The 27,389-nt window shown below is 42.8% G+C and overlaps 2 protein-coding genes across 2 annotated transcripts in view; both read left to right on the top strand.

Moving 5' to 3' along the window:
* TMEM115 (transmembrane protein 115) overlaps positions 1 to 4,834 on the top strand; it is a 233,515-nt gene extending 228,681 nt beyond the window's left edge. The window contains exon 2 of the mRNA XM_044078160.1: positions 2,532 to 4,834. Coding sequence (XP_043934095.1) covers positions 2,532 to 2,745 — 214 coding nt within the window. The 3' untranslated portion in view covers positions 2,746 to 4,834. The remainder of the gene's footprint in view (positions 1 to 2,531) is intronic.
* LOC122807148 (transmembrane reductase CYB561D2) overlaps positions 1 to 27,389 on the top strand; it is a 902,611-nt gene that overhangs the window by 670,044 nt on the left and 205,178 nt on the right. The gene's annotated exons all lie outside the window — the stretch shown is intronic.

Below are 27,389 nucleotides of genomic sequence, written 5' to 3'. Positions count from 1 at the left end.
AATGAAAAGGACAACATCAGATTTAAAAGTTATATAGTTTCCATAACTTGCCATCCATGTTGTCCATTTTCATTCTTCCTCACCTTCCCTCACAGCCATCCCCTGACCTTGTTTTTCTTAGAGGATCCTTGGATGTTACATTTAGGAACATTCATGTTCCTAGTTTGAGCCTCTGATATTTTGTCTTTCTGTCTCTGTAGTCCAGTAAACTGTCTACAGTAAGAGCTCTATGGTGAATTGTTCTCAAATTAAAGAGGGCACAGAACAGGCAACATGAGACATTGTGGTCTGGGCCTAAACAACTGATGCAGTAAGAATGGAAGTCTCGGTGTGAGATCTGCTTTCCACAGGCGAGACAATTGTTAACTTTTTCTGACATCAGTTATTGCAAGAAAAAGGTTCTCCAATGGGGTACTTAGCTTTAGATGTTTTCAGCTGAAATTCAAACTCTGGTAGTGACCGACTGGCACTCGTGCGAACTGCTTTTGCTATGAGCTCCACGGCAAGAAAGACTGATGGAATGACATTGGCTGCCTTGATTTATACCACTGACAACCTGACGTCAGTCTACAGGCGACTGCAGCCAATGCAGAAAAACACTGACTCTGGTATTCGGGCCAGCCAAGGGCTACCACAGCAGGGATAACCCACAGTGATGACTGCAACAGTGAATACACTCGAACATCTACATTTATGGTAAGCGTACACAACTCTACTTTCCTAGTTTGAGCGTCTAATTCTTTGTCTTTTTGTCTCTATATAGTCCAGTAAGCAGTAAGGCAGCAAACTCGATCTGAGGAGTTAGGGACAGTATAGGACTTTATGGGTAGAAGGAGGAGCTCAAGACCAGGATCCAAGTCTTAAGTAATGTCGTTGAGTCGGATCCGTAACCCATCAGTGAGAAAGAATGAAAATGGACAACACAGATGCCATGTTATGGTAAGTACATAACTTTTAATTTTTCAAATATTTGTGTGAGCTACTCAACAATGGCTTATCTTATGCACCTATCAAGGTACATTTCACAGCCATCTCAGCTTGTTTGCCCATGAATCCCCTCTTTTGTCTGTTTTTGTGGTCAAACAGTTTATGAAAGTAGTGTTACACTTGGGACTCCCTGAAAAATAAATTCCTCCTCCTTGGGATCTCAACTTTGTTCCCAAGGTTAGCTTGGGATTCTGTAAGTCTAATATAGTGTCCTGAAAGAACCAGAGTAAATACATAGGTTACATGCTTACCAGAAAGGTGTCTGGCTGAACAGTTCTGCCTGCCTTTCCTATCCATGCTTATTTTTTCCTGTGAGGGACTTGTTGGAATTCCTAGCTACTCGTCATATCTCCAGTGTTCATCTGGAGTATTTCTTCAGAGCAAGGGGTTATGAACAGGGGCAGAATTTGAGCTTGTGAGGTGATTGACAAAAAGACAAGGGGCTAAGGAAACCAGTCCATCTGTTCCGGTGTCTGGAGAGAGAACAGATAAATGTATTCTTCTGAAAAGTACTTAACGATGTTTCAAAGAATGGCTCTGTGTTAACTACAGAACAGTAGGCCTTGCTTTATTGCTAGGTGTAGTCCTTAATTAAATGCTTAGGCACACATTGGTCGAATTTCTGGTTTCTTATTCAGAAGTGTAAATTGGAATGATTTCTCAGTAACCAGTCTGTATCAGAAACTGGATGGCAGAGTTGGAGGAGGGAAGTTTGGTATATTTAGTTTTCACAAAAGAATCTTGATTCATTTCCTTGTTGAAGGCTTGCAGAATGGTAAGAAGACTAAATTGGCAATATAACTGGCTGTCAAAAAGCAAAGGGTACTTTTGAGAAGAATTTATTTTGAGGACTGAGTATGTAGGCAATGGAGTTTCTGCAGGGTTCTAGCTTGAGATCCAGTACTCTTCTAAATGTTTGCCAGTTACTAGAAAACATTTTTTTCAGGTAATTTTAAAGCTGAGTGTTAAATTTGAGTGGAGAAGATTTTCCAGGTGGATCTAGTTAATTCTTGTTAGATCATTATTGTGGTAGTCTTCTGAAAGACATCTAGAACAGAGTTATATGCTTTAAAAGTAGCATAAACCTGTGTAGAATAAAGCATGAGATGAAAATTCACTTCTGAAAATGGTCTTAGGATGTAGTCATAACACTTTGCATGGACTGCAGTTGTGTGAGAGTGGTGCTTACAGCTTTTTCACATGTTCATATGTATAGCAAGGAGGATGTTAGGCCTGAGATAAAGAATTGTGTATACTGATATATCCTTTGCAAGACCACAGCATTTGTACAATTTTGTACATGTTTAATGAAATTTTGAGAGGGTAGTGGTAGAGGTAATTTTAGATAGGTACAGAGGAGAGCTACAAGGATAATGAAAAACTTTGTAAAAGTATGATAATCTGTTGCCCCCTTTAGTATTCATTACATTTGTAGGAGTATATTTGTTGTAAAACGTGCAGTATTTGTCATCATGAAAATAAATATTTGTAAACTATACTGTTATTTTTTTAATTAATTTAAATTTGTGTTTGTGTTTATACAGACAAATTGCCCTCAAGGCACTAAATGAACGATTGAAGCGCTCTGAAGACCATTCAGCTTGGCCAGATATGGAAGAGGAAGATGAAGAAGAAAATATAAACGCCCCATCAATTTCAGAGAAAACCAAGCCTGGAAAAGAAGCTTTGGATGGGAGCAAATCTACAAGTTTGGAATCGAGCATCATCACATTTGAAGAAGCCATTTCCCAGTCATAAAATCATGCCAGAAGGAATCAGATTGACCCTGAATGGCAAGCTGCTGCTGTCCTTGTGCCCTTCATTTGTGATTGCAGCTTTGTTCACACTACTGCCCAACAAAAACAGAATAAAAGACATTGTTGAAGGCAGCATAATGTAAATGTGTCCAGATTGGGAGCTTCTGTATTTCAGAGAGTATATGAACACTAACCAGAAAACATCATATTTGCTCATTTCAGTTGGATAGCTTGTAATGTGCAGTGAACAGGGGTGAACCAAGTACAGATTATTTGTTAGGCTGCTGATAAACTATCATCACTGTACTTCATAGGTATGTACTAGGCAAATGACCACTCAGGCCTTTTTTGAGGCTAGGCATGCATTCCAAATTTCTGGCAACTTTTTGGTACCCTTGGTAAGTGTAAGCAGGGGCTTCGGAGATGAAGCATTTACAAGCAAGGGCCTGGGAGATTAACCATTTAGAGGCTGCCTGTGTCCTTTAGAGATATAGACTCCAAACCAGGGATGAACGTCATGTTCCCCATCCAACTGTCCAAGTTGCACTTGAATTTGGTTAAGGAGGAACTCTTCGTGTGGATGAGGAGCCTGTTCCCTGTGTTAGCCACTCTGGGTCTGTCTTGCAGCTGTATTTTAATGTTTCTGTGGTGATGGTTTTGTGAATGTCACATTGACATCTTTAACTCTTCACAGAAACTTATCTGATCTAAGTTGTATTTTAGCAATGTTCTGTGCTGGAAATCTTTCTGAGTAAGGATACCCATGTTTGGTTCAGTGTATTATGTATATATATATATATATATATATATATATATATATATATAAAATCAGCTTCAGTTTAATACAGCAAATTATTTCTGATTCTGTATTAATAGCGGTACACAATGTACAGTTTCTTCAATGGTTCCAGACAAATTGTTTTGTGTGTCCTAAGGAAGTACTTCCCCTTTCATGCCAATCATGTTCAATCCAAGAATCTGAACTGTTTTTTCTTAATACTGTTGAACTGTATTCAGTTGTAAGAAATGGCATGCTGCCAGAATTTATTTTTGACATCTTTGGAGTCATAATATTGAGTTAATGACTTTAGAAGCCAAGTTGGAAGTATTAAAAGTCTTCTGCTTGTTTTGCAAACATTAATATGACACAAGCCAAGCAATAATTCTATTTCAGTTGGCAAAAGCTGAAAAAAGGTTGATTTGAGTTTTGAGAATGTTGAATGATCTATTTTAATGAAGCAAGCACTGAAAATTCCTTTGACTGCTTTCCTATATGTTTGGGTACTATTCGTTTTATGTAGAATTATTGAATGGGATGGCGTGTATTTCTGAAAGTGGAGTCAGAGGACTTTTCAGTGAAGATCACCTTCCTTTTAGACCTTGAAGTTCACTTCTTGTCTCAGAGATTAGAGTGACTTCTGGATAACATTTAGGTTTAGAGTAGCTATCCACAGCCAGATATCGTTAAGAAGTGGAGCTGCTTTTGTATTGACTCTAAAGCTTTTAATGGTTACTAGGAGTACTGTTTCCTTTGATTGTTCATATAGCCTTCACTTTTTTAATTAAACCTTTCGGAAATTTGACATTTCCCTTAACTAGGGAACTGTAATGTGCATTTAATCTATGCAGGGCAGCATTTGAAATGGTAATTGGGATGCTGTGCTATTGAAGTTTATACTTTGGGTTTTGTCATGACCCCATAACATTATTTGGGTGTCCGATTATTCTTCCTTAAAAAGGTTGAGGGCAATAACATTTTTTTTTAAGAATATGGGCCAGATACCTTAATACTTTTTTCAGGGCTGTCTTTAATAAATTTCACCACTGTAACTGCTTCAGACACTATGATCCCATAGAGGACTTCCCATTGTCTTTTTAGACAGTATCAATGCCAGCTTCAAGCTTTCATTTCTACTGATTTCACCTAAGTTACAGAAGGACATTTAGTCCATTTTCCTCCCATTTCGCCATTGCTTTGTGTACTTGTTTTCTGTTGATGCAGTAAAACAGTTTACATTTCATCACCTGTGGATTTTCTTTCATGTGACCAATTACTTATTTCTTTTATAAACATTTTCCTCTCTTTTGAAGTCTAGAGTACTTCCTTTGATGGAGTGTGCTTATTTTGGTTATGATAGCAAATTTGTTTTTCAGACACGTATGTCTCTTTTTACAAAGTGTAGAGTTTTTCTTTTGACTGACCCTTCGTGTGGTAGCTACTTGTAAAAAAAAAAAAAAAAAAAAAAAAAAGCATGGTCTGTATATCATTGTTCTGCTTCTTCTCATAGATGAAGTTGTGAACTTTGCTGGCTTTTCAGTTTCCATACGAAAAAGGTACTGTAGAAGTGCCTTCTGATAATTTAGTAGTGACTTCTGGGCAGCACTTCCTGGTTATGGTATGAATTTATGTTGCAAGAAATACAGGAGAATGCATATCAGGTTAAACTCGCATCCAGCTGTCTTCAAAGTTTTTTATTTTTTTTATTTTCTTGGTGTAGCAGCCTACACAGATGCTCAAAAAGTATATGATGATTTCACCAAGCGGGAAGGAGAGACTGGGAATATAGCACCCGAGGTAAGCAATGGAGTAACTGCCTTCAAAGGCAAGAGATGATCCTCAGAGATGTTAGAAAAATTCCTAAAACCATTTCCAGTCATCAAAAGAAAAATTTGTGAAAGAAGTAAGGAGACACATGAGCTCACAAGAAAAAAATCAGTGAACTAATGAGAGACAACAAGGTTGAAACCATCATGGAGGAAAATTAAGAAAACTGACATGTTAAGATGCTTTGGAATGACAACAGTAACAGTATTGGTGCTTACTCTAACTTCTATAGAAAAAAATTGAAAGTGAAAACCATAGACATTTTGGACAATTGATACTAACTCTACATATCGTGTTAAATTTGAAAGTATTTAAATTAATTGAAAGATCACTGTCTAACTATGGGGTGGGGTACTAAAATGTTCAATATAAGATCACGTCATCCCATCAGGCTGGAACATTTAATGTTTGCTTTCATGTAATTAGAAACTTAGAGCTTCCTCCATATTGAATATGTACTTTAGTCTTTGAGATAATAGGAAACCAAGTCATATAGCATGCAAATTAGTCAGGTAAGGACTTATTTAACTTAATTGGATAAGAATGTCAATATGAATTTAAGAAGCAACAGCCTGATTTACAGTAACTGCAGGGTAATATGAGTCAGTTAATGAAGCAATATGTGCTAGAAACTACAGTAAGCCCAACCTTTGTAACCAGTTTAGGAAAGTAAAAGGTCTCTCTCATAATAAAATGTAAGAATTTTAAAATTTTAGAAGGATTTAGCTTGAATAACATCAAGACTAAGTGGGCTTAATGAGTGCTTGTTGTATGAAATGGTGGCCTTGGTTAATCGAAAAAACGATGAGTAATTAAACAGAAATAGGGGAGTGTCTTTAACAAGCTGGGGACCCTGTGGGTGTAATGGAAGGGCCATGTGTCACTCTGGATAGATGAGTAGAGAATGAAAATCCTGGATTCACTGGCTAGATGCATATATAAGCTGACGTTTATCCAATGTAAGGCTGCAGGTTCTTTCCCACACCAGGTAGTCAACTTAATTTTCCATTACTGACACTGCAGTACAACATGGGGGGGGGGTGCTGTAATCCTGAGTGTGCTGTCCTTCTGATGAGACATTAAACTGAGGCCCCATTTGCCTGAGTTACTGGTAGCTCAGGTTAGTGTGACAGATCCCCCATCATTTATTGAAGAGAGTAAAAGTTCCCTGGTACTGTGGCCAAATTTTCCCTAGTTAGTATGAATATTGCCTCAGGTCTCCCTTGAAAAGAGGCCATTGGCCTAGTTGGATTAACCTGGTCAACAAAATGTAAATAAGTAAAAATAAAAAAAAGATCTGATGATGTCAATTTTCATTCTGTCCTTGACTGATCGGTTCGGATCCAAGATGTCAGATCTGACTTGGCCACTGAAAAAACTTGTGGCAACTTCTGAGCTTCTCCCTTACCCATAATGCACCAACCCTCCTTACCTCAGATCTTGTTTGCCGCCATTAAGTGAAAGACGTGGTGATTAGTCTCTGAAGTTATTTGGAATAGATAAGTACTTGTTTAATTTTTTTTTTTTTAACAATAATCTTTCTATTGTTATCTCTTTCTCCCAGTTTTTCTCCCTTTACCCTTTTATGTTTATAGTAGTCCTTGCTACCTTTGCAGGTAGCCCCTTTCTTCTTGTCTCTGGTTGTTAAAAAAAATTCAATATATTGATAGTTATATTCTTTAAATCTTGATGCTATTGTTTGTACTTATAGTTTTTTTTTCTGTGTAGTAGTTATTATAGCCGTTTGTTCTGAGCTAACATGGCTGTCTAAGAAAAAACTCCTGCATGTTTTAAAAAGTGTGGGAATTGTGGTCAAAAGATTCCTTATTCTGACTCACACACCCTTTTTGTTTATTGCTTTGGACCAATCCACCTGCAAGAGAGCTGTGCGGTATGTCGTGTGTTCAACCCCAGAGCGTTATTGGAATGCAGAAACTGATTGTTAACTCATTACATCAGAGTGATGCCTCCAGGTGCATCTGCAGTTAACTCCTACTGACGCCTCTAGGCATCAAATATTCTTTGTTCATGTTTGAATCAATAATTTCAAAACCATGGTATGCACAAGGTTTTAAAAGATTTCATCTTAAAGCTTACACAATGGCAGACTCAGTTGCATTAATATTTGACCTCTGTGTAGTGCAAGTAAATGGATATTTACTGTTGTTTTTATATTAATTTATGTAGATAAAGTTTTCACATTTTTCTAAATATCTCAAGAACCAACACAGAACTCCTTAGCCTCGTATGAAAGCTCTCACTAGATGAATAAAATGCTGCTGACAATATATGTGTAACTTGAGTGGTTCCTGAGATATTGTAAGTTGTTTACAAAAATATTACAAATGTAATAATTACTGTAATTTATAAAATTTGGTTTAAGACCTAGAACCTAAAGAATACTACCACTGTAAAAATAGTTTGTCATGAAGAGTTTGCCAATTATACTTCTTCCATAATCCTTATGGTTCCAGAAATATGAACATTTGTTTGAAATGTGATGAAATAATTTGTCAAAAAGCTTAGGCCCGACCCATTGGATATTACAGTGAAAACTTCCTGAGCTACATTAAAGTGAATGAGTTAAAGGGGCTGCTACCATCTTCCTTTGGTGATGCCATACCTGGAGAAATCTCCAGAAAGTTGTCACACTGATGTTCATCATGTTTCACTGTTGCAGTCATTACACTTGGGTTATCCTTCTGGCAGGCTACCCGCAGTCGGCCTGAATTCCAAAGTCCTGGTCTGACATCGGTTGCTGTCGCCTCTTCCCTGACGTCAGTGCGCCAGGGGTATAAAAGATGCAGCCGACACCATTTTCTTCAGTCTTTCTTGCCGCACGGTGCCCAAAGCAAAAGCAGTCCGCAAGTGCTGGTCGGCCGACTCCTGAGATTTTCTAAATCGAATTTCAGATCCGAAGTCTTCATTAAAGCTGAGTACCCCATTGGGGAAACTTTTTTCTTGCTCCAGACCGATGTCAGAAAAAGTTAATAATTGTATTTCTTGTGGGAAGCAAATGCCTCATAAGGATTTTCATTCTTACTGTATTCCTTGCCTAGGCCCTGACCACGATGTTGCTAGCTGTCTGTTTTGTGCTAGATTTAACCAATGCACTATTAAATGTCGGTATGATTTTGCCTTTCATTACTTTGGCTGAAGATTTACTTATATAATGCCATCAGAACAGCCGACCGGAGTTTATAAAGACCACAAGGAAAAGGACAGGCATCAGAGGTCCAAAACTGATTAGGCCTCCGCTAGGCCAGTCGCCGGTTCTCAGTGAGGTGCTTTCGCAGCCCCTGACACCCGCTACCTCAGAGCCAGGGGCCGCTTCCGACTCCCACGTGGAGACATCTAGGCCTCTGGATACTCAAGGTATTGGACATTCGAAAACCATTCCCTCAGATGGGTCCGGAGCCGCTGAGCAGGCATCTGCTTCTGAGGGTGTTTTCAGACATACACAGTTATATGTCAAGCCAACCTCCACTTCCAAGGCAAAGACTAAATCAGCTTTAAAGACAAAGAAACAAGTTCAGCATTCCCCTGGACAGACTTCCATGCCTAAGAAACAGATGCTTAAAATGGCCGAAGACCTAATTACTTTGATCAGGGGTTCCCATCCCCCTACTGATGAGACCTAGGCAAGACACAGTATATGATTCTTCTGATCAGGTTTCCATTTCCTCTGACTCCTCTTCAGAACAGGGATACTCTCTTCCTCCCTATGAGGATTCTGATGCTGAAGAATCTATTCCTTCAGCCTCTCCTCCTGAGGATTATTCTTTTGGGGAAACCCTGCATACCATGAGGGAGCATTTTCACTGGGAGAGCCAAGATTACTCAGAATCTAAGAAAAGGCTCAGAGACTTTCTTTTACTACCTCAGCACAGACCTCTTGCTATTCCTCCTGTTCTAAACATTGTAGATTATGTATTTTCAGAGTCCGGCCTGTCTCCTGACCCTTTACCCCCTGCACCTGTTAAGCCAGACAGATACTACAGGGTTCCAGATTCTCATAAATTTCTATATAAAATCCCGGCTGCTGACCCAGAAACTATATCTCAGGGTCCCAAAGTGGCCAAGGCTTCCACTGCAAAAAACCCTGTCCCCTCTGATAGAGATTCTAGGGCACTGGAAAGATGGGGGAAAAAAGTTTACACTTCTGCTACCTTAAGCCTTGAAAATGGTTTGAAACAGGTAAACAAAAAACTTCCCAAACACTGTCTTCCAACACCACGTGAAAAATCCACTACGAAACCTGTGTTTGAAATATTTATTTAAGCTTCTCTTTAAACATGCACTTTTCGTCAGATTTAAGTATCCAACTTCATCAGAAACAAAACTAAGTTAATAATCTACTAGAGCATTTTATAGCACCCAAATCTCATTGAAATCACATTGAAGTCACGCAGCACTTCTGCTACCTTGACTGTAAGGGCTTTAAATTGTCAGTTTCATATGCTTAAGTATCAGCAATACTTAATGTCACTGCTAAAGCAGAAAATGTTGACAAATTCTGAATGTTCTGAAAACAAGGAAATGCAGGATTTATTGCATGCAGCTGAACAAGTGGGAAAGCATACTTTGCAATGTGGTTTTGATTCACTGGAGGCCTCTTGCAGGGCCGTGTTACAGGTTCTGTCATTAGAAGGCATGCTTGGCTAAAGGAACAGAATCTGTCTGATCATGTTAAAGCAACATTATTGGATGCTCCATTACAGCATGATACTTTATTTGGTGTTAAGGCAGAAGAGGTGTTGAAGAAAATGGAGGATAAAGCGAAATCTATGCAGACAGTTAAGGATTTCTTACAGGTACAGCCACCCAGATTTAGCAGGAACTGGCCTTCTAAGAATTGGTCCTTTCCGGTGTCAGACAAGCCACAAAGAGGCAGATACAGACGCCCTAGAGGCAGATCCCAGCCCCCAGGCTCATACAAGCCTAAACAATGGGGTGCTTCTACCTCCAAAAGCGGAGAAGACAAATCACAGCCATATAGGAAACAGTCCCAGTGACTTTCCTCTGCCAATGCCAAGCACTTATCTTTTGGCAGCACCTTTAGGGGGGAAAACTAGCACTTTTTTCACAAAATTGGCACATGATCACCAGGACAAATGGGTCTTAAATATAGTGTCTCAGGGCTGCAGGTTCTACTTTCACACCCTTCCAAGGGCAAAAGGTATGCCAGACCTGCCACACAATCAATGGGCAGAGGCACAAAAACAAGTTTTATCTCTCATGGATACGAGGGCTATTCAGCGAGTACCACAGCAAGAGCAGGGACAAGGATTTTACTCGAGACTTTTCTTGGTACCCAGAAAGGACAAAGCCTGGAGACCAATACTGGACCTGTCTATTCTAAACACTTTTCTGGATGTTCCAAAATTCAAAATGTTGACTTTGCAGCAGCTTCTGCCCATGCTGGGTAAGAAGGCTTGGCTTTTAACTTTGGACCTCAAAGAGGCATACCTGCATGTCCCAATCAGACAATCTTGCAGAAGATACCTCAGATTCATAGCTGGCTCAATGCACTACCAATTCTCTGCACTGCCCTTTGGCTTATCTACTGCGCCCAGGGTCTTCACAAAATACCTGGCACCAGTAATTGCATTTTGCAGACAGAGGAATCCAAATATATCCCTACTTGGACGACTGCCTTATTTAAGCAGAGAACAAGGACATTCTACTGAAGCATCTTGCGTTTGTAAAGATTACTAATTTGCCTAGGGTACACAGTAAACGAAAAGAAATCAAAACTGATACCCTCTCAAGAGATAACATTCCTGGGTGCAAGCTTAAATACAACTGCCCAGATGGCTTATCTCACGCCAGACAAAGGCAACTGACTTCTTACTTCAAAAAGATGGCAACAAAGACCCAGTTACCTGCAAGAAAAATTCTGCAGGCTTTGGGCTTCATGGCATCCTGCATTCTGCTAATTCCATATGCAAGATTGCATAGGAGGAAGCTACAATGGTATCTAAAAAGTGTTTGGACTCAGCATTGCCACAGCCTGGAAACATTAATTACCCTCATTCCCTGCCTGCAACAGGAGTTTCAATGGTCATCACAGGCCTGTCACCACAACAAGGGACATCCATTCACTTTACCCACAGTCAGGCAGACAATAACAACAGATGTATCAGATTATGCCTGGGGGGCCCACATGGCAGGAAAATGTATTCAGGGCACATGGCCCACAAGCCAAATACATCTTCATATCAATCAAAAAGAGATGCTAGCTGTACAGAATGCCCTGATAGCCTTCAAGGATCTACTGCATCCAGGACAACTGCTGATAAAGACGGACAATACTACAGTCATGTGGTACATAAACAAGCAAGGAGGCACACATTCTTACCCCCTCTGCAGACAAGCCATGACTTTGTGGAACACAGCATTGACTTATCAAGTACACCTGCAAGCACAGTTCCTGCCAGGAAAGACAAATACTCTGGCAGACGAACTAAGCAGACACCTCATGGATCCTCACGAGTGGAAACTAGATCCACAAATCTTCAGCATGATAACCAGGAAATGGGGATGCCCAGACATAGATCTATTTGCCTCCCCTCAAAACTGCCAACTACAGAGATTCTGCACAAGGACTTATCACAAACAAGCATGGAAACTGGATGCTCTATCATTCAGCTGGAAAACCCTTACAATATATGCCTCTCCTCCCCAAGGTACTCCTAAAGGTCAGACAAGAGAAGCCAAAAATGATACTGATTGCTCCAGACTGGCCACACCAGCACTGGTATCCAATCCTAAAGAGCCTGTCTCAAGGCCTAGCCTGGACATTACCTCTAATTCCTCATTTACTGACCCAACAAAACAATCAGATCCTGCTCAGCCAACTCAGAACCCTAAACCTGGCTGCATGGTGGATATCACTCAGAACACACCTCTCTCTAAAGCAGTTATGGATGTTATTTTGGAGGCCAGGAGGCCCAGCACCAGAAAATCTTATGCAGAAAAATGGAAGAGAATTCTGTGCTTGGAACCAGGCACAAGAAATTGACACGCTTGTACCAAATATTCCTCAGATTTTACAATACCTAACTGAGATGCTGGACAAAGGCCTATCAATTAAGATCCATGCCTCTGCCATTTTAGCTCATTACAATACGGACCCACCTATTTTTTCACATCCACTGCTAAGGCAGTACCTCAGAGGGGCCAAAAACATAAGACCTCCAAGGGGGGCACCAATACCTGCATGGGACCTCAGTTATGTCTTGGAAAAGCTCACACTGTCTCCTTTTGAGCCAGCCAATACAGCTGAGATAAAATTCTTATCATGGAAAACAGCTCCGCTCCTAGCAGTAACTTCAGCAAGAAGAGTCTCAGAGTTAGAGGCATTAATGGCTGTGGAACCTTTTATTATTTTCCATCCGGACAGGGTTTCTCTAAGGACAAACCCAACATTTATGCCTAAGGTGGTGTCCAGTGCGGCTCTTAACCAAACCATTCATTTCCCTACCTTTTATCCAAACCCACAGAATAAAGGGGAGAGACTTCTGCATTCTTTGGACATACACAGACAGCTACTCTTCAAAACTAAAGCTTTCAGAAAGACTGAGCAACTCTTAGTGGCATATGCTGCAGGATCGCAAGGAAAAGCTATTTCAAAGCAGACTATTTCAAAATGGATAGGCCACTGCATTCGTTTCTGCTATTCACAACATGGCAAATCGGTGCCTAAAGGGCATCAGACCACATTCAGCCAGAGCAGCAGCCACTTCAGTAGCCTTCCTCAGAGGAGTACCAACCAAGGACATTTTGGAAGCTGCAACTTGGACTTCAGTACACACTTTTACAAAGCACTACCACTTACCACTTTACTCTAAATCCAGAGCAAGCTTTGCCACTGCAGTTCTGCAGGGCCTCATAGCCACTCCTAATTCTATTTAGGCCCAGTCACCCAACCTCGTAATGACTGCAACAGTGAATCACGATGAACATAGTACAGTTGTGTACGTACCATAAATGTAGATGTTCAAGTGTATTCACTGTTGCAGTCCAGGTTACCCTCCCACCACCCCCCTTTCATTGCTAGGACTTATCTGTACTTCTCTATTCTATACAACCTACGTGGTGTATTTGCTTGTAGATGAAGGTAATGTTTATGTTAGTGGATGCTTTTTTATAAGCAGAATTTTTAGCCTACCCTTTTGGGGGCACCTGACATCTGGGGCAAGAAAAACTGAAGAAAATGGCGTCAGCTGCATCTTTTATACCCCTGGCGCACTGACATCAGGGAAGAAGCGACAGCAACCGACGCCGGACCAGGACTTTGGAATTCAGGCCAACTGCGGGTAGCCTGCCAGCAAGATAACCCAAGTGTAATGACTGCAACAGTGAATACACTCGAACATCTACATTTATGGTAGGTACACAACTGTACTATCTCTGAGCTTTTCTTCTGTTTCTTCAAAGACCTCGGAGAAAACTACGTAAAGACCTTCTTTGAATCATGCAGTTTTCTCGGATCCACCCAAGAAAAAGAAAATTAAGCAATCAGAACCACCAGCCCAATCGGGCAAAAGTAAAAGTCTTTCTTCGGATCGGACTGATGTTCTTCATGTTTCACTGTTGCAGTCATCACATTTGGGTTATCTGCTTGCAGTAACCCTCAGTCTGCCTGATTATCAAAGTCTTGCGTCCTGCGTCGGTTGCTGTCTCATCTTCCGTGATGTCAGGTAGTCAGGGGTATAAACCGTGCAGCCCACATCATTACATCAGTCTTTCTTGCAGTTAGTGCCCAAAGCAGAAGCAGTTCACAAGTGCCGGTCAGCCGACTCCTGAAATTTTCGTTTTCGAGTTTCAGAACCAAAGTGTTCAACTAAAGCCAAGTACCCCATTAGGGAAACTTTTTCTTGCTGTAAACCGATGTCAGTAAAAGTCAGTAATTGTATTTCTTGTGGAAAGCAAATACCTCACAAAGATTTTCATTCGTACTGTATTCCTTGCCTAGGCCCTGACCACGATGTAACTCGCTGTCGGTTTTGTGTCTCTTTTAAGCAGCGAACTATTCGTCGTCTGTATATTTACACCTCTAAATATTTTGGTACTCGGTTCAATTATCCAAGTATGTCTTCGGTAAGCCATCCGACTACTGACATTCTGAAAAAAATGCAAAGATAAAGACAGGCTGCCGAGGTCCAAAACTGCCGACAACACTTCTAAGCCAGTCGCCAGTTTGCCGGTACTCAGTGAGGCGCTTTCGCAGCCCGTGATACCCGCTACTTCAGATTCGCAGGCCTCTACTGAGACCCATTCGGAGTCCAGTATGCCACGAGATGCTTCAACTATGGAACCTGCGGGTGTCTTTACCTTGGATGGGTCCGGAGCTGCTGTGCAGGTACTAGCTTCTGAGGGCGTATTCAGGCCTACTGACTTGATTATTAAACCAACGCCATCTTCTTCTTCAAGGCCTAAAACTCGAGCTATGCTCAGAAAACCGATGCCCAGACTACATGGTCAGGCCTCTATGCCTAAAAAACAAATAAGAATGGCTGATGACCTTATTACTTTAATCAGGGGAAGCCAACCTTCTCCCTCTAAGAGACCTAGGATTGAATTTGCTTATGATATTTCTGACCAGGATTCTGAAATTTCTGTTTCCTCTGATGACCAGGCATTTACCTTTATCTACCTATGAGGGTTCTGATGCAGAGGACTCTGTTCCCTCTGCTTCCCCCCAAGAGGATTTCTCTTTTGGTGAAACCCTGCATACTTTTAGGGAGCACTTTCACTGGGAAAGCCAGGATTACTCTGATTCTAAAAAGAGGCTTAGGGATTTCTTACTCCTGTCCCAACACAGGCATTTAGCTATCCCTCCTGTACTAGACATTGTTGATTATGCCTTTTCGGAATCTAGCTTGGCCCCTGACTCTTTACCTCCTGCTCCTAGAAAACCTGATATATATTACAGGGTTCCTGACTTTCACAAGTTCCTTTTTAAAAATCCTACTGCAGATCCTGAGACCATTTCACAGGGACCCAAGGGCATTAAGGCTACTACTGCCAAAAATCCTACCCCTCTGATATAGAGACTCCAGGGCACTGGATAGATGGAGTAAGTATACACTTCTGCAACTTTGGCCAGTAGGGCCTTAAACTGCCAGTTTCATATGTTAAAGTATCAGCAGCATATTATTGGATTGCTTAAACCGAAAATTATGTTGATTCCTGACTATGCTGAAAATAAGGATTTACAGGATTTAATGCATTCTGCTGAACAGGTTGAAAAGCATACTTTGCAATGTGGTTTTGATTCACTAGAGGTATCTTGCAGGGCTGCTGTCACTGGTTCTGTACTTAGAAGGCATGCTTGGCTTAAGGAGCAATCTTTGCCAGATCATGTTAAAGCTAAATTGCTGGATGCTCCCTTAAGTCAGGACCGCCTGTTTGGCAACAAAGCAGAAGAAGTTCTTAAAACAATGGAGGAAGAAGCTAAATCTATGCAAACTGTTAAAGATTTCTTACAAGTACAGCCTCCAAGATTTAGTAGGCATTGGCCCTCTAAGAATTGGTCTTTTCCTGCCTCTTCCAGGCCTTCTCAGTCCAAACCCAGAACCAGCAGAACACCCAGGCTTCAGTCCCAGGGTACGCACAGGACTAAGCAGTGGTGGGGGGCTCCCACTTCCATATCAGGGAGTAGTAAGACTCCCCGTATGGTAAACTGTCTCAATGACTTAACTTAAAAACTTCCAGGCACTTCTCAACTGAGTGCTCCTTTAGGGGGAAAGCTTACTCTGCAGGCAAAAAACTGGGAACTCATTACCCAGGACAAATGGGTTTTAAATATAGTTTCCCAAGGATAAATATTTTACTTCCACACGTTACCAACCCCAAATGGTTGGCCAGATCTACCCCCAAATCAGTGGGCAGAGACTCAAAAGCAAGTACTGTCTCTCTTAAGCATAAGGGCTATTGAAACTGTACCAGAAGAGGAAAAGGGACAAGGTTTCTACTCAAGACTTTTCCTGGTACCCAGAAAAGACCACTCATGGCGTCCTGTCCTGGACCTTTCTATATTAAACACCTTTTTGGTGATTCCAAAATTCAAGATGCTAACTCTTCACCAATTACTTCCTATGCTAGGCAAAGATACCTGGTTGGTAACACTGGATTTAAAGGAAGCCTACCTGCACATCCCAATAAGGGAATCTTGCAGAAGATACCTATGCTTCAAAGCAGGCTACATGCACTGTCAGTTCTCTGCACTGCCCTTTGGCTTATCTACTGCGCCCAGGGTGTTCACATAGTGCCTAGCTCCAGTCATTGCATTTTGCAGACAAAGAAATATTCAAATATACCCATACCTGGACGATTGTCTAATTCAGGCAGAAAGCCAGGACATACTTTTGAATCATCTGGCATTTGTACAAAATGTGCCAACTTGTCTGTGGTACACCATAAATGAAAAGAAACCCTGCCAATAAATTATATTCCTGGTAGCAAGCTTGAACACAACTTCCCAGATGGCTTTCCCCACGCCAGAGAAACAAGTTCATTTGACAACTTACTTCAAACTAATGGCCACAAAAACTCTGCTATATCTGCAAGGCAAATGCTGCAAGCCTTGGGGCTCATGGCCTCCTGCATTCTACTAATTCCATATGCAAGACTGCATATGAGGAAGCTACAGTGGTATCTACAAAGCCTATGGTGTCAACATTCTCAGGATCTAGAAGTAATGATTCCTATCATACCTTGCCTACGGTTACTGTTCCTTTGGTGGGCAGAGGCCTGCCACCAAAACAAGGGACTACCATTCACTCTACCCCCTGCCGCCCAAACCCTAACAACAGACTCATCAGACTATGCATGGGGGGCTCACCTGGCAGGGAAGTGCATTCAGGGCAAATGGAACCCAAGTCAAATGCACCTGCATGTCAATCAAAAATAAATGTTAGCTGTACAGAATGCTCTGACAGCCTTCAAGGACCACATTCTTCCAGGACAATTAATGGTAAGGATGGACAACACCACTGTTATGTAGTACATAAATAAGCATGGGGGTACCCATTCTTACCCCCTCTGCAGACTAGCCATGGCTCTGTGGAACACAGCCTTGAGCTACCAAGTACATCTACAGGCTTATTTCCTGCCAGGGAAACTAAATAGACTGGCAGACGAACTAAGCAGAAATCTTATGGACCCACACGAGTGGAAACTGGAACCAAAGACTTTCAACATGTTGATAAACAAATGGGGGAGCCCAGATATAGACCTCCCCCCAGAACTACCAATTGGAGAAATTCTGCACAAGGACTCCCCACCAACAAGCTTGGAAAGTGGATGCTTTGTCCTTCAGCTGGAAAAATCTATCAGTTTATGTCTTTCTTCCTCTGCCTTTCCTCTCCAAAGTACTACTAAAGATCAAACAGGACAAACCAAGGACGATACTGATTGCACCAGACTGGCCACGCCAACACTGGTACTCCCTCTTGCGCAGTTTGTCACTGCTGGCTCCATGGCACCTGCCTCAGACCCCTACCCTGCTGTCACAGCAGGAGAGCCAGATTCTGCACCCTCCGCTTCAAACCCTGAACCTGGCAGGCTGGCTAATTACCTAATCTCTCCATTACCATACCTCAGTAAACAAGTGTTGAATGTTATTTTGGAGGCAAGGAGGCCTAGTACTAGAAAATCTTATGCTGAAAAATGAAAAAGATTCTGTGCCTGGAACCAAACTCAAGGAATGGGCACAGCAGTGCCCAATTTACCTCAGATTCTTCAATGCTTAACTGAGATGCTTCACAAGAGCCTTTTTTTTTCCTCAATCAAAATTCACGCCTTAGCCATTTCAGCTCATTACAACACAGAACCACCCCTCCTCACTCATCCACTGCTCAAGCAGTTTCTCAGAGGGGCCAACAACTTAAGACCACCCAGGAGAGCCCAAACTCTAGCCTGGGACCTTAACTTTGTATTGGAAAAACTCACTCTTCCTCCTTTTGAGCCAGCTGCAAGTGCAGAGTTAAAATTCCTTTCTTGGAAAACAGCCTTCCTTTTAGCAATTACTTCAGCAAGAAGGGTATCTGAATTACAGGCCCTTATGGCAGTATAGCCTTTCATCATCTTTCATGCGGACAGGGTGTCCCTCAAGACCAATCCCTCCTTCATGCCCAAGGTGGTATCCAGTGTGGCTCTTAATCAGTCCATTCATTTGCCAACCTTCTTTTCTAATCCACAGAGCAAAGGGGAATAGATACTGCACTCCTTAGATGTGCACGGACAAGGAAATCTGAACAACTGCTGGTGGCATTTGCTGCAGGGGCAGAGGGGAAGGCTATTTCAAAGCAAACCATTTCTAAATGGATAGGCCATTGCATTCATTTCTGCTATAAGCACCATGGAAAACCTATCCCACAAGCGATTAGACCCCATTCAACCAGGCTGCATTTACCTCTACAGCCTTTCTCAGAGGTGTCCCTACCAGGGACATCCTAGAAGCTGCTACCTGGAGTTCTGTACATACTTTCACCAAGCATTACCATTTACCAATTTTCTCTAAATCCAGAGCTGGCTTTGCCACTGCAGTCTTTTGCAGGGCCTTATTGCTGGTCCTAATGCTATCTAAATTCCTCCTCCCATCCTTAGCTTTGGAAATCTACCCAAATGTGATGACTGCAACAGTGAAACATGAAGAACATAGTACAGTTGTGTACACTTACCATCAATGTAGATGTTCAAGTGTATTCACTGTTGCAGTCCTGGTTACCCTCCCTCCAGCCCCCTGACTTCTTTTGGCTATACCTCTACTCTCCTTTACTATGCTTAAAAGCTTTTTTGTGTATTTGCTTTTTTTGTTGGAGGTATAACCTTGTGTGTGTGTGTGTGTGTATATATATATATATATATATATATATATATATATATATATATATAATTGCTTCCCATTATGGGGGCACCTGACATCTGGGGCAAGAAAAACTGATGTAATGGCGTCGGCTGCATGCTTTATACCCCTGACTACCTGACATCATGGAAGATGAGACAGCAACTGACACAGGACCCAAGACTTTAATAATCAGGCCGACTTGAGGGCTACTGCAAGCAGATAACCCAAATGTGATGACTGCAACAGTGAATACACTCAGACATATACATTTATGGTAAATGTACACAACTGTACTTTTCTTTGGATCAGAAGTGTCTGAAAACTAAGGATTTGTCTGATGTAAAGAGGTTGGATCTGCCAAGACTACTGGATATACTTCCTAAGACAAGTTACTCCCCATCTCTGGACCCAGTCCCTTTGAGAGTACCTTATCCCATCCTTATAGACCAGATTCTCCTTCCATACAGTCCTCTCGCTCTTCTAGAAACCTCACTGTAGAATATGTGGAGAGGGTCATGAGACAGATTCTCTTGGTGCAGAGTCATCCAGTTTTTTCTTCAGCTCCTACCCCTTTGGGTCAGGAAGCCCATGCCATGTCTAATTCTTCCTCCTCTGATTCTCACTGTGGTTTTGGAGCCCTTGGATCTGAGTTATCCAGGCCTTTTCTCATTGGATCCAAAGATCGTTGTATCCCCAGATCTGAAGCTTGCTCTGAGCTCTTCCATGCAGTGGGATCCAGAGAGCTGTAGGATCTGATTCTACACTGTTGGATCCAAGGTGTTTTAGTCGACTCTGAGGGTTTTGAGCTGTCTCTACATCTCAGAGCTTTGGCAAGGGTTAGTTTGGCTCCAACTTCTGCCTCAGGCTACTTTTCTCAGAGCAGGGAAGGACCAAGGATCAGAAAATCCATCTCTCAGACTCTGGTTCCTGTTCTTGTCCAAGAAGGTCAGCCTTTAGGACTTTGGAGAAAGCCCTGTCAGCTTATATGACTCTGATGGGTCCTATTCCCTCAGGCCCTGCATCTACTATACTTCCATCTCTGCATCAGGAGTCTCGACTAACCCACTCATGGGGACAGCCAGTTCCACAACCAGAGGACACCCATTGGGTACTTCCACCTCTTTCAATGCCTCCCAGATTGTCCCATTGAGGAGTTCCCTCGGAAGAAGACATGCAAGAGGAACCATCTAGATTAGATACCCCTGAATCTGTCACTAAAGGCACAGTTTTGGAGGAGGGCAAAGGGTCACCATGGTCACCTCTTGCAGATGTCTCATTTGGAGACATCCTTAAAATCCTGAAACAAAGAGGTGGCTGGAAGCCCAGCAACCCTTCATCAGATGAATATGTGCTCCTGGAGGCATTTGGTATTGGCCCATCTACTACTTGGGTGGTTCCTCCTGCGAGCAAGCTCCTCGAATTGGTCTCACGGCAGACATGCAGGGAACGTGACAGCATTGAGCCCATTCCAAAGAAACCTGCTAAGATTATGACTCCTCCGGAAGACCAGCAGTTCAGATCCAAGGGTCCCCCTGTTGATGCCATGGTTGTTGCGGTGGCCACCAGAAAGGAACTAGCCAATGAAAGTTCCTCTGCTCATCCCCCTGACAAGGAGTCTCAGTCTATGGACAGGTTTGAGAAGCATGTCTACAATTCAGGGACCTTTGGCCTGAGGTCTCTGAACTGTTTGGCACACTTCACCGGACTTCAGAGGGATCTGATTAAGGAACTCTCAAATACCTTTGTAGGAACAGTGTCTGAGGAGGATACGGATTCTGTCACCTAACAGCTAGCGACCCTACAATCGATATCAAACTCGTCCATCAGGCTTTTTTCCAGTGTGGCAGAAGGAACCTCTAGGGCAGTGGGTTCAGGCGTAGCCATTAGGAGACACACCTGGATGTATTTGTGTGATTTTTGTGGAGCCTTACAAGTCTATGTTCATCAGTGCTCCTTTGGACAGCACCTCTCTTTTTGGCTTCAAAGTGAAAGACGTTGTCCAGGTGTGAGAAGGACAGAAAGACCCTTTCTGCTGTGGGCATGCATTTTTCCACACCACAAAGATCCTTTTCAAGGAATCATTGAGGTGGCAGAAAGATGTGGTTCAAGAAATCTCAACAATATTTCTAGGACACATATGGAGGTTCTCCTACAGGCAGAGGGGGAAATTCAAGTGGTAGATGCCACCCTCACGGCAGTGGAGGCCTACATCATCAGGGATCCAGAGAACCTTTCTTTGGCAAATCCTACCAGAGCTACTGAACGGAGGCCCGAATTGTCCCCCTCTGGAGGCAATTGGGGGTCGTTTGTCCCTGCACCTTGGAGCCCGGTTAGAAGTAAACAATACTTGTGTGAGGAAGATCGTATCCAGATGATATATAATTCTCTTTTCCCCTTTTTCCTCCAAATCCCAGAGAAATCCCTGATGATGTCCTTCTATTCATATGCTGCAGTGTTCACAATACGAGGGAGTCTGCCTCCGGCTGACTCATACATCCGGCCAGTGTACAAAGGTCTGTTGCTACTGTGAGGTACGTGCAGTGTCCCACGGTATCAAACGTACATTGGTCATAAAGTGACGTCTGGTATAAAGAGGATGTCTGCATGTACCAGACCTCAGAACATTTCTGCCACCTATCCAGTTGCCTGCTCCGGTTGTCACTCATCAGACAGGTTCTGAACCTTGATTCAGATAAGTACCCTGTTGGGAGATTTTCATTACAGTCTTTGGCTACTGTGTATTGTTTTGATTACATGTCAGCTAGGAAGGGCAAGTGTCACTATGGAAGGCAGATTCCACATAAGGACCTTCACTACCTTTGTTTATTTTGCCTAGGCCCGGATCACAACCATACTATCTGTGCTGTTTGTAAGGCCTTTCTTGTACCCAAGACCCTATGTAGTTGCTTAGCTTCTCTCAACTTACACCTTTAAAATCAGTGTCTTAAGTGTCTCGTGCATGACATGGAAGCTACATCGGGCCCTTTAGCCGAGCTGCAAGCTAAGAAGGCCACGATATCTAGACCTGATTTACCCACTGCTCCCTCTGTTCCGGACGTTTTTCCTAAGGACGATGTTGGCCCAGAGACCGTTCTGGAGTCAGTAGACACACTTTTTTTTTTTTTTTTATGGCTACCAGTGTGGAGGTTGTGAAGGACCCTACCAGCACATCCTCAAGTTAAATGTTGGCACCCAACTTGGGTGTTTGGGGGGATCCATGGCTCGTTGTGACTGACAGCCTGCATGTATTACCCAGATCGTAGTGCGAGAGGATGTTCCTACTGACATTGTGGAGTGTAGGCTAACATCTGGCCCATCCACTTTCCATAACAATGAGGCTCACAAAAAGAAAAAAATTAAGACAAAACATGTTTCTCCAGCCCCTCAGGAATAACCTCTAGATTGTCAGGCCTTCTCCCAAGGCCTATTCAATGCTTTTATGGCTTTGAGACCATCCTCGGCTCTCTCTCTCTCTCTTCTCCTTCCATTCCTTCCTCTGCTCCTCAAAAAAGGACTTATGAGAAGTTTTCATCAGAAGAGGAATCCTCAGTGGATGAATCTTTGGCTTATTCAGCTCAAATTTCTTTCCCTTTGGGTTATGCCTCCCCAGAAGAGTAATCTAATGGCACTGATTCCCCAGGGGAGGATATCTCATTTGGGGAAACTATTCTTAAGATGAGGGAGTTTTTGAAGTGGGATTGTTGTCTGGTATCAAACATCCAAAAAAATGTACTCTTACCTGCTACAGATGGACTCCCTTCCCCATCTGCCATACCTCCTCTTCTGCCAGCTTTCCTAGATGCCTTTGCTGCTTCTAAGTGTCCAGATTCCCAAACCCCAGCCCCCAAAAGACCAGACAGATGTTATAAAGTGCAGGAGGACTCCAAATTCCTGTGTCCCTCTGCAGACCCTGCTACCATTTCAGTTTCTGCAGACAAAGCATGCAATATGCTACCTTCCACTTCTCTGCTCCCCTCAGATAAGGAGAGCAAAGTCATGAAGAGAATAGAAAAAAAGGTTTATACTTAAGCTACTCTGGCCTTCAGTGCCATTAATTGTCAGACCCATATGGCCAGATATTCTTTGGCCCTTCTTTCAGATGATGGCAAACTGTTCTCTAGCTTCCTGACTCTCCCACTAAGGCAAGCTTTCTTCCATCCTTAACTCAGCTCAGGTTACAAGGTATTCCATGAAGTGTAGCTATGATGCTGTGGAAGCATCAGCTAGAGTGGCTGCATCTGGGTCAGTCCTGAGGAGGTATTCTTGGCTCAGGCTCCAACCTTTGCAAGATGACATTAAGGCAAAAATCATGGATGCCCCCTGGACAACAATGCATTGTTTGGTACCACAACTGCAGAACTTTTCAAGTCTCTTCAGGAGAAGGGCAAAGAGTTGCAAAACTTGAAGCATATCTTTGTTTTCCTGGTGTCCACCTTCCAGAGAAACTACCCTGCCAAGACCACCTTTGTTAGAAAGTCTGCTAGGCCTCAGTCTTCCAAAGGTAAGAGGGATCCCAGGAAACAATTTTCCTCTAAATCTACCTCTTCTACTCCCACAGAGAAACTACCCTTTCAGGCTAAGCCATGCAGTCTGTGACTACCCGCCTCCCAAGCCATCAACACCTCTGTCCCTTCGCCTGCCTGTGTGTGTGTGTGTGTGTGTGTGTGTGTGTGTGTGTGTGTCTCTGTCTCTCTCCCTCTGTCCCTGCTTGGAAACCGATAACTCAGGACTCTTGGGTCCTATCCATCATCCTGCAAGAATGCTTTATGGTGTGGAAGACTTTTCCGCCCTTCAGTGGTATTCCACAACCTCCAAAAGAACAACTGGACCTCTTCCCCCCCAAGTCATGTCCAACCTCCTTTCTCAGGGCACTTCAGGTTGTGCTGCCCTCCCAAGTAGGACAAGGGTTTTATTCCAGGATGTTCCTGGTACCCAGGAAGGATAGTCCTTGGAGACTCATTCTAGACCTTACCGATGTAAATATCTTTCCGAAGGTTCCCACCTTTCGCATGTTAACCCTATCCACTCTTCTTCCTGTCATCCTTCCTCAAGCCTTCATGGTGTCATTGGACAAGGATGCCTATCATATTCACATTCAACTTTGGTTCAGGGAGTTTTTTTGCTTTGCTATTGCTTCCTCACATTTTCAGATGTTCTTTGTGTTTCACTGTTGCAGTTATCACATTTGGGTTATCTGCTTGCAGTAGCCCTCAGTCGGCCTGATTATCAAAGTCTTGGGTCCTGCGTCGGTTGCTGTCTCATATTCCATGACGTCAGGTAGTCAGGGGTATAAAGCATGCAGCCGACTCCATTACATCAGTCTTTCTTGCCATGCGGTGCCCGAAGCAGTTCGCAAGTGCCGGTCGGCCGACTCCTGAAATTTTCATTTTCGAGTTTCAGAACTGAAGTATTCAACTAAGCTAAGTACCCCATTGGGAACCCTTTTTCTTGCTCTAAACAGATGTCAGTAAAAGTTAACAATTGTATTGTGGAAAGCAAGTGCCTCCCAAAGATTTTCATTCGTACTGCATTCCTTGCTTAGGCCCAGACCACGACGTACCACGCTGTCGTTTTTGTTCCTTATTCAAACCTCAAACTATTCGTCTGTTTATTTACGCTTCTAAATATTTTGGTACTCGGTTCAATTATCCAGAAATGGCTTCGGTAAGACACCCGATTACTGACATTCCAAAAAAACGCAAAGATAAAGACAGAGACAGACCGCATAGGTCCAAAGCTGCCGACCACGCTTCTCCTAAGTTAGTCGCCAGTTCGCCGATACTCAGTGAGGCGCTTTCGCAGCCCCTGATACCTGCTACTTCAGATTTGCAGGCCTCTACTGAGACCCATTCGGAGTCCGGTGTGCCGCAAGATATTTCTTCGACTGTAGAACCTGCGGATGTCTCTACCTTGGATGGGTCCAGAGCCGCTGTGCAGGGACCGGCTTCTGGGAGGTGTATTCAGGCCTACTGACTTGCATATAAACCAACGCCATCTTCTTCTTCAAGCCCTAAAACTCGACCCATGCCTAGAAAACTGATGCCCAGACCACATGGTCAGGCCCCTATGCCTAAAAAACAAATTATAAGAATGGCTGAAGACCTTATTACTCTAATCGGGGGAAGTCACCCTTCCTTCTCTAAGAGACCTAGGACTGATTTTCCTTCTGATTCTTCTGATCAGGACTCTGAAATTTCTGTTTCCTCTGATGACCAAGATTTACCCTTATCTACCCATGAGGATTCTGATGCAGAGGACTCCATTCTCTCTGCTTCCCCTCCAGAGGATTTCTTTTTTGGTGAAACCTTGCATACTGTTAGGGAGCATTTCCGCTGGGAAAGCCAGGATTACTCTGACTTCAAAAAGAGGCTTAGGGATTTCTTACTCCTTCCCCAACACAGGCCTTTAGCTATCCCTCCTGTACTTGACATTGTTGATGATGCCTTCTCAGAATCTAGCCTGGCCCCTCACTCTTTACCTCCTGCTCCCAGAAAACCTGTAAGTATTACAGGGTTCCTGACTCACAAGTTCCTTTTTAAAAATCCTACTGCATATCCTGAGACCATTTCACAGGGACCCAAGGGCATTAAGGCTACTACTGCCAAAAATCATAACCTCACTGATTGACATTCCAGGGTGCTGGATAGATGGGGTAAAAAGGTATACACTTCTGCAATCTTGGCCATTAGGGCCTTAAACTGCCAGCTTCATATGTTAAAGTATCAGCAGCATATTATTGCATTGCTTAAACAGATGTTTATTCCAGACTGTGCTGAAAATCAAGATTTACAGGATTTAATGCATTCTGCTGAACAAGTTGCAAAACATACTTTACAATGTGGTTTTGATTCATCAGAATCATCCTGCAGGGCTGCTGTCACTGGGTCTTAAGTAGCAATCGTTGCCAGATCATGCTAAAGCTAAATTGCTGGATGCTCCCTTAAACTAGGACTGCCTGTTTGGCAACAAAGCAGAAGTACTTAAAAAGATGGAGGAAAAAGCTAAATCTATGCCAACTGTTAAACATTTCCTACAAGTACAGCCTCTCAGATTTAGTAGGCATTGGCCCTTTCCTGCCTCTTCCAGGCCTTCTCAGTCCAAACCCAGAACCAGCAGATCACCCAGGCTTCAGTCCCAAGGTACTCACAGGACTAAGCAGTGGGGGGCTCCCACTTCCAAAGCAGAGAGTAGTAAGACTCCCCCCTATGGTAAACGTCTCAATGACTTAACTTTAAACCTTCCAAGCCCTGCACAACTGACTGTTCCTTTAGGAGGGAAAGATTGCCCTGCAGGCAAAAAATTGGGAACTCGTTACCCAAGACAAATGTGTTTTAAATATACTTTCCCAAGGATACAGATTCCACTTCCACTCCTTACCAACCCCAAACGGTTGGCCAGACCTACCCCCAAATCCGTGGGCAGAGGCTCAAAAGCAAGTTCTCTCTCTTCTAAGCATCAGGGCTATTCAACCTGTCACAGAAGAAGAATGGGGAGAAGGTTTCTATTCAAGACATTTTTTGGTACCCAGAAAAGACAATTTCTGGTGTCCTATCCTGGACCTGTCGATCCTAAACACATTTTTGGTAATCCCAAAATTCAAGATGCTAACTCTTCATCAGCTGCTTCCTATGCTAGGCAAAGATGCCTGGTTGGCAACACTGGATTTAAAGGAAGCCTACCTGCACATCTCAATAAGGGAATCTTGCAGAAGATACCTACGCTTCAAAGTAGGCTACATGCACTATCAGTTCTCTGCACTGCCCTTTGGCTTATCTACTGTGCCCAGGGTATTCACAAAGTGCCTAGCTCCAGTCATTGCATTTTGCAGGCAAAGAAATATTCAAATATACCCATACTTGGACGATTGTCTAATTCAGACAGAAAGCCAGGACATACTATTAAAACATCTGGCATTTGTAAAGAAATTGCTAACGTCTCTGGGGTACACCATAAACAAAAATAAATAACATCTGGTACCCTGCCAACAAATTGTATTCCTGGGAGCAAGCTTGAATACAACTTCCCAGATGGCCTACCTCACACCAGAGAAACAAGTTCATTTGACAGCCTATTTCAAACTACTGGCCTCAAAGACCCAGCTATCCGCAAGGAAAATACTGCAAGCCCTCGGGTTCATGGCCTCCTGCATTCTACTAATTCCATATGCAAGACTGCATATGAG

Source organism: Protopterus annectens, chromosome 7.part0 (genome assembly GCF_019279795.1).
Source record: "Protopterus annectens isolate FY-2018-M chromosome 7.part0, PAN1.0, whole genome shotgun sequence".
Taxonomy (NCBI): Eukaryota; Metazoa; Chordata; order Ceratodontiformes; family Protopteridae; genus Protopterus; species Protopterus annectens.
The sequence above is the reverse complement of the archived record's forward strand: the minus strand, read 5'-3'. Positions and strand labels throughout refer to the sequence as shown.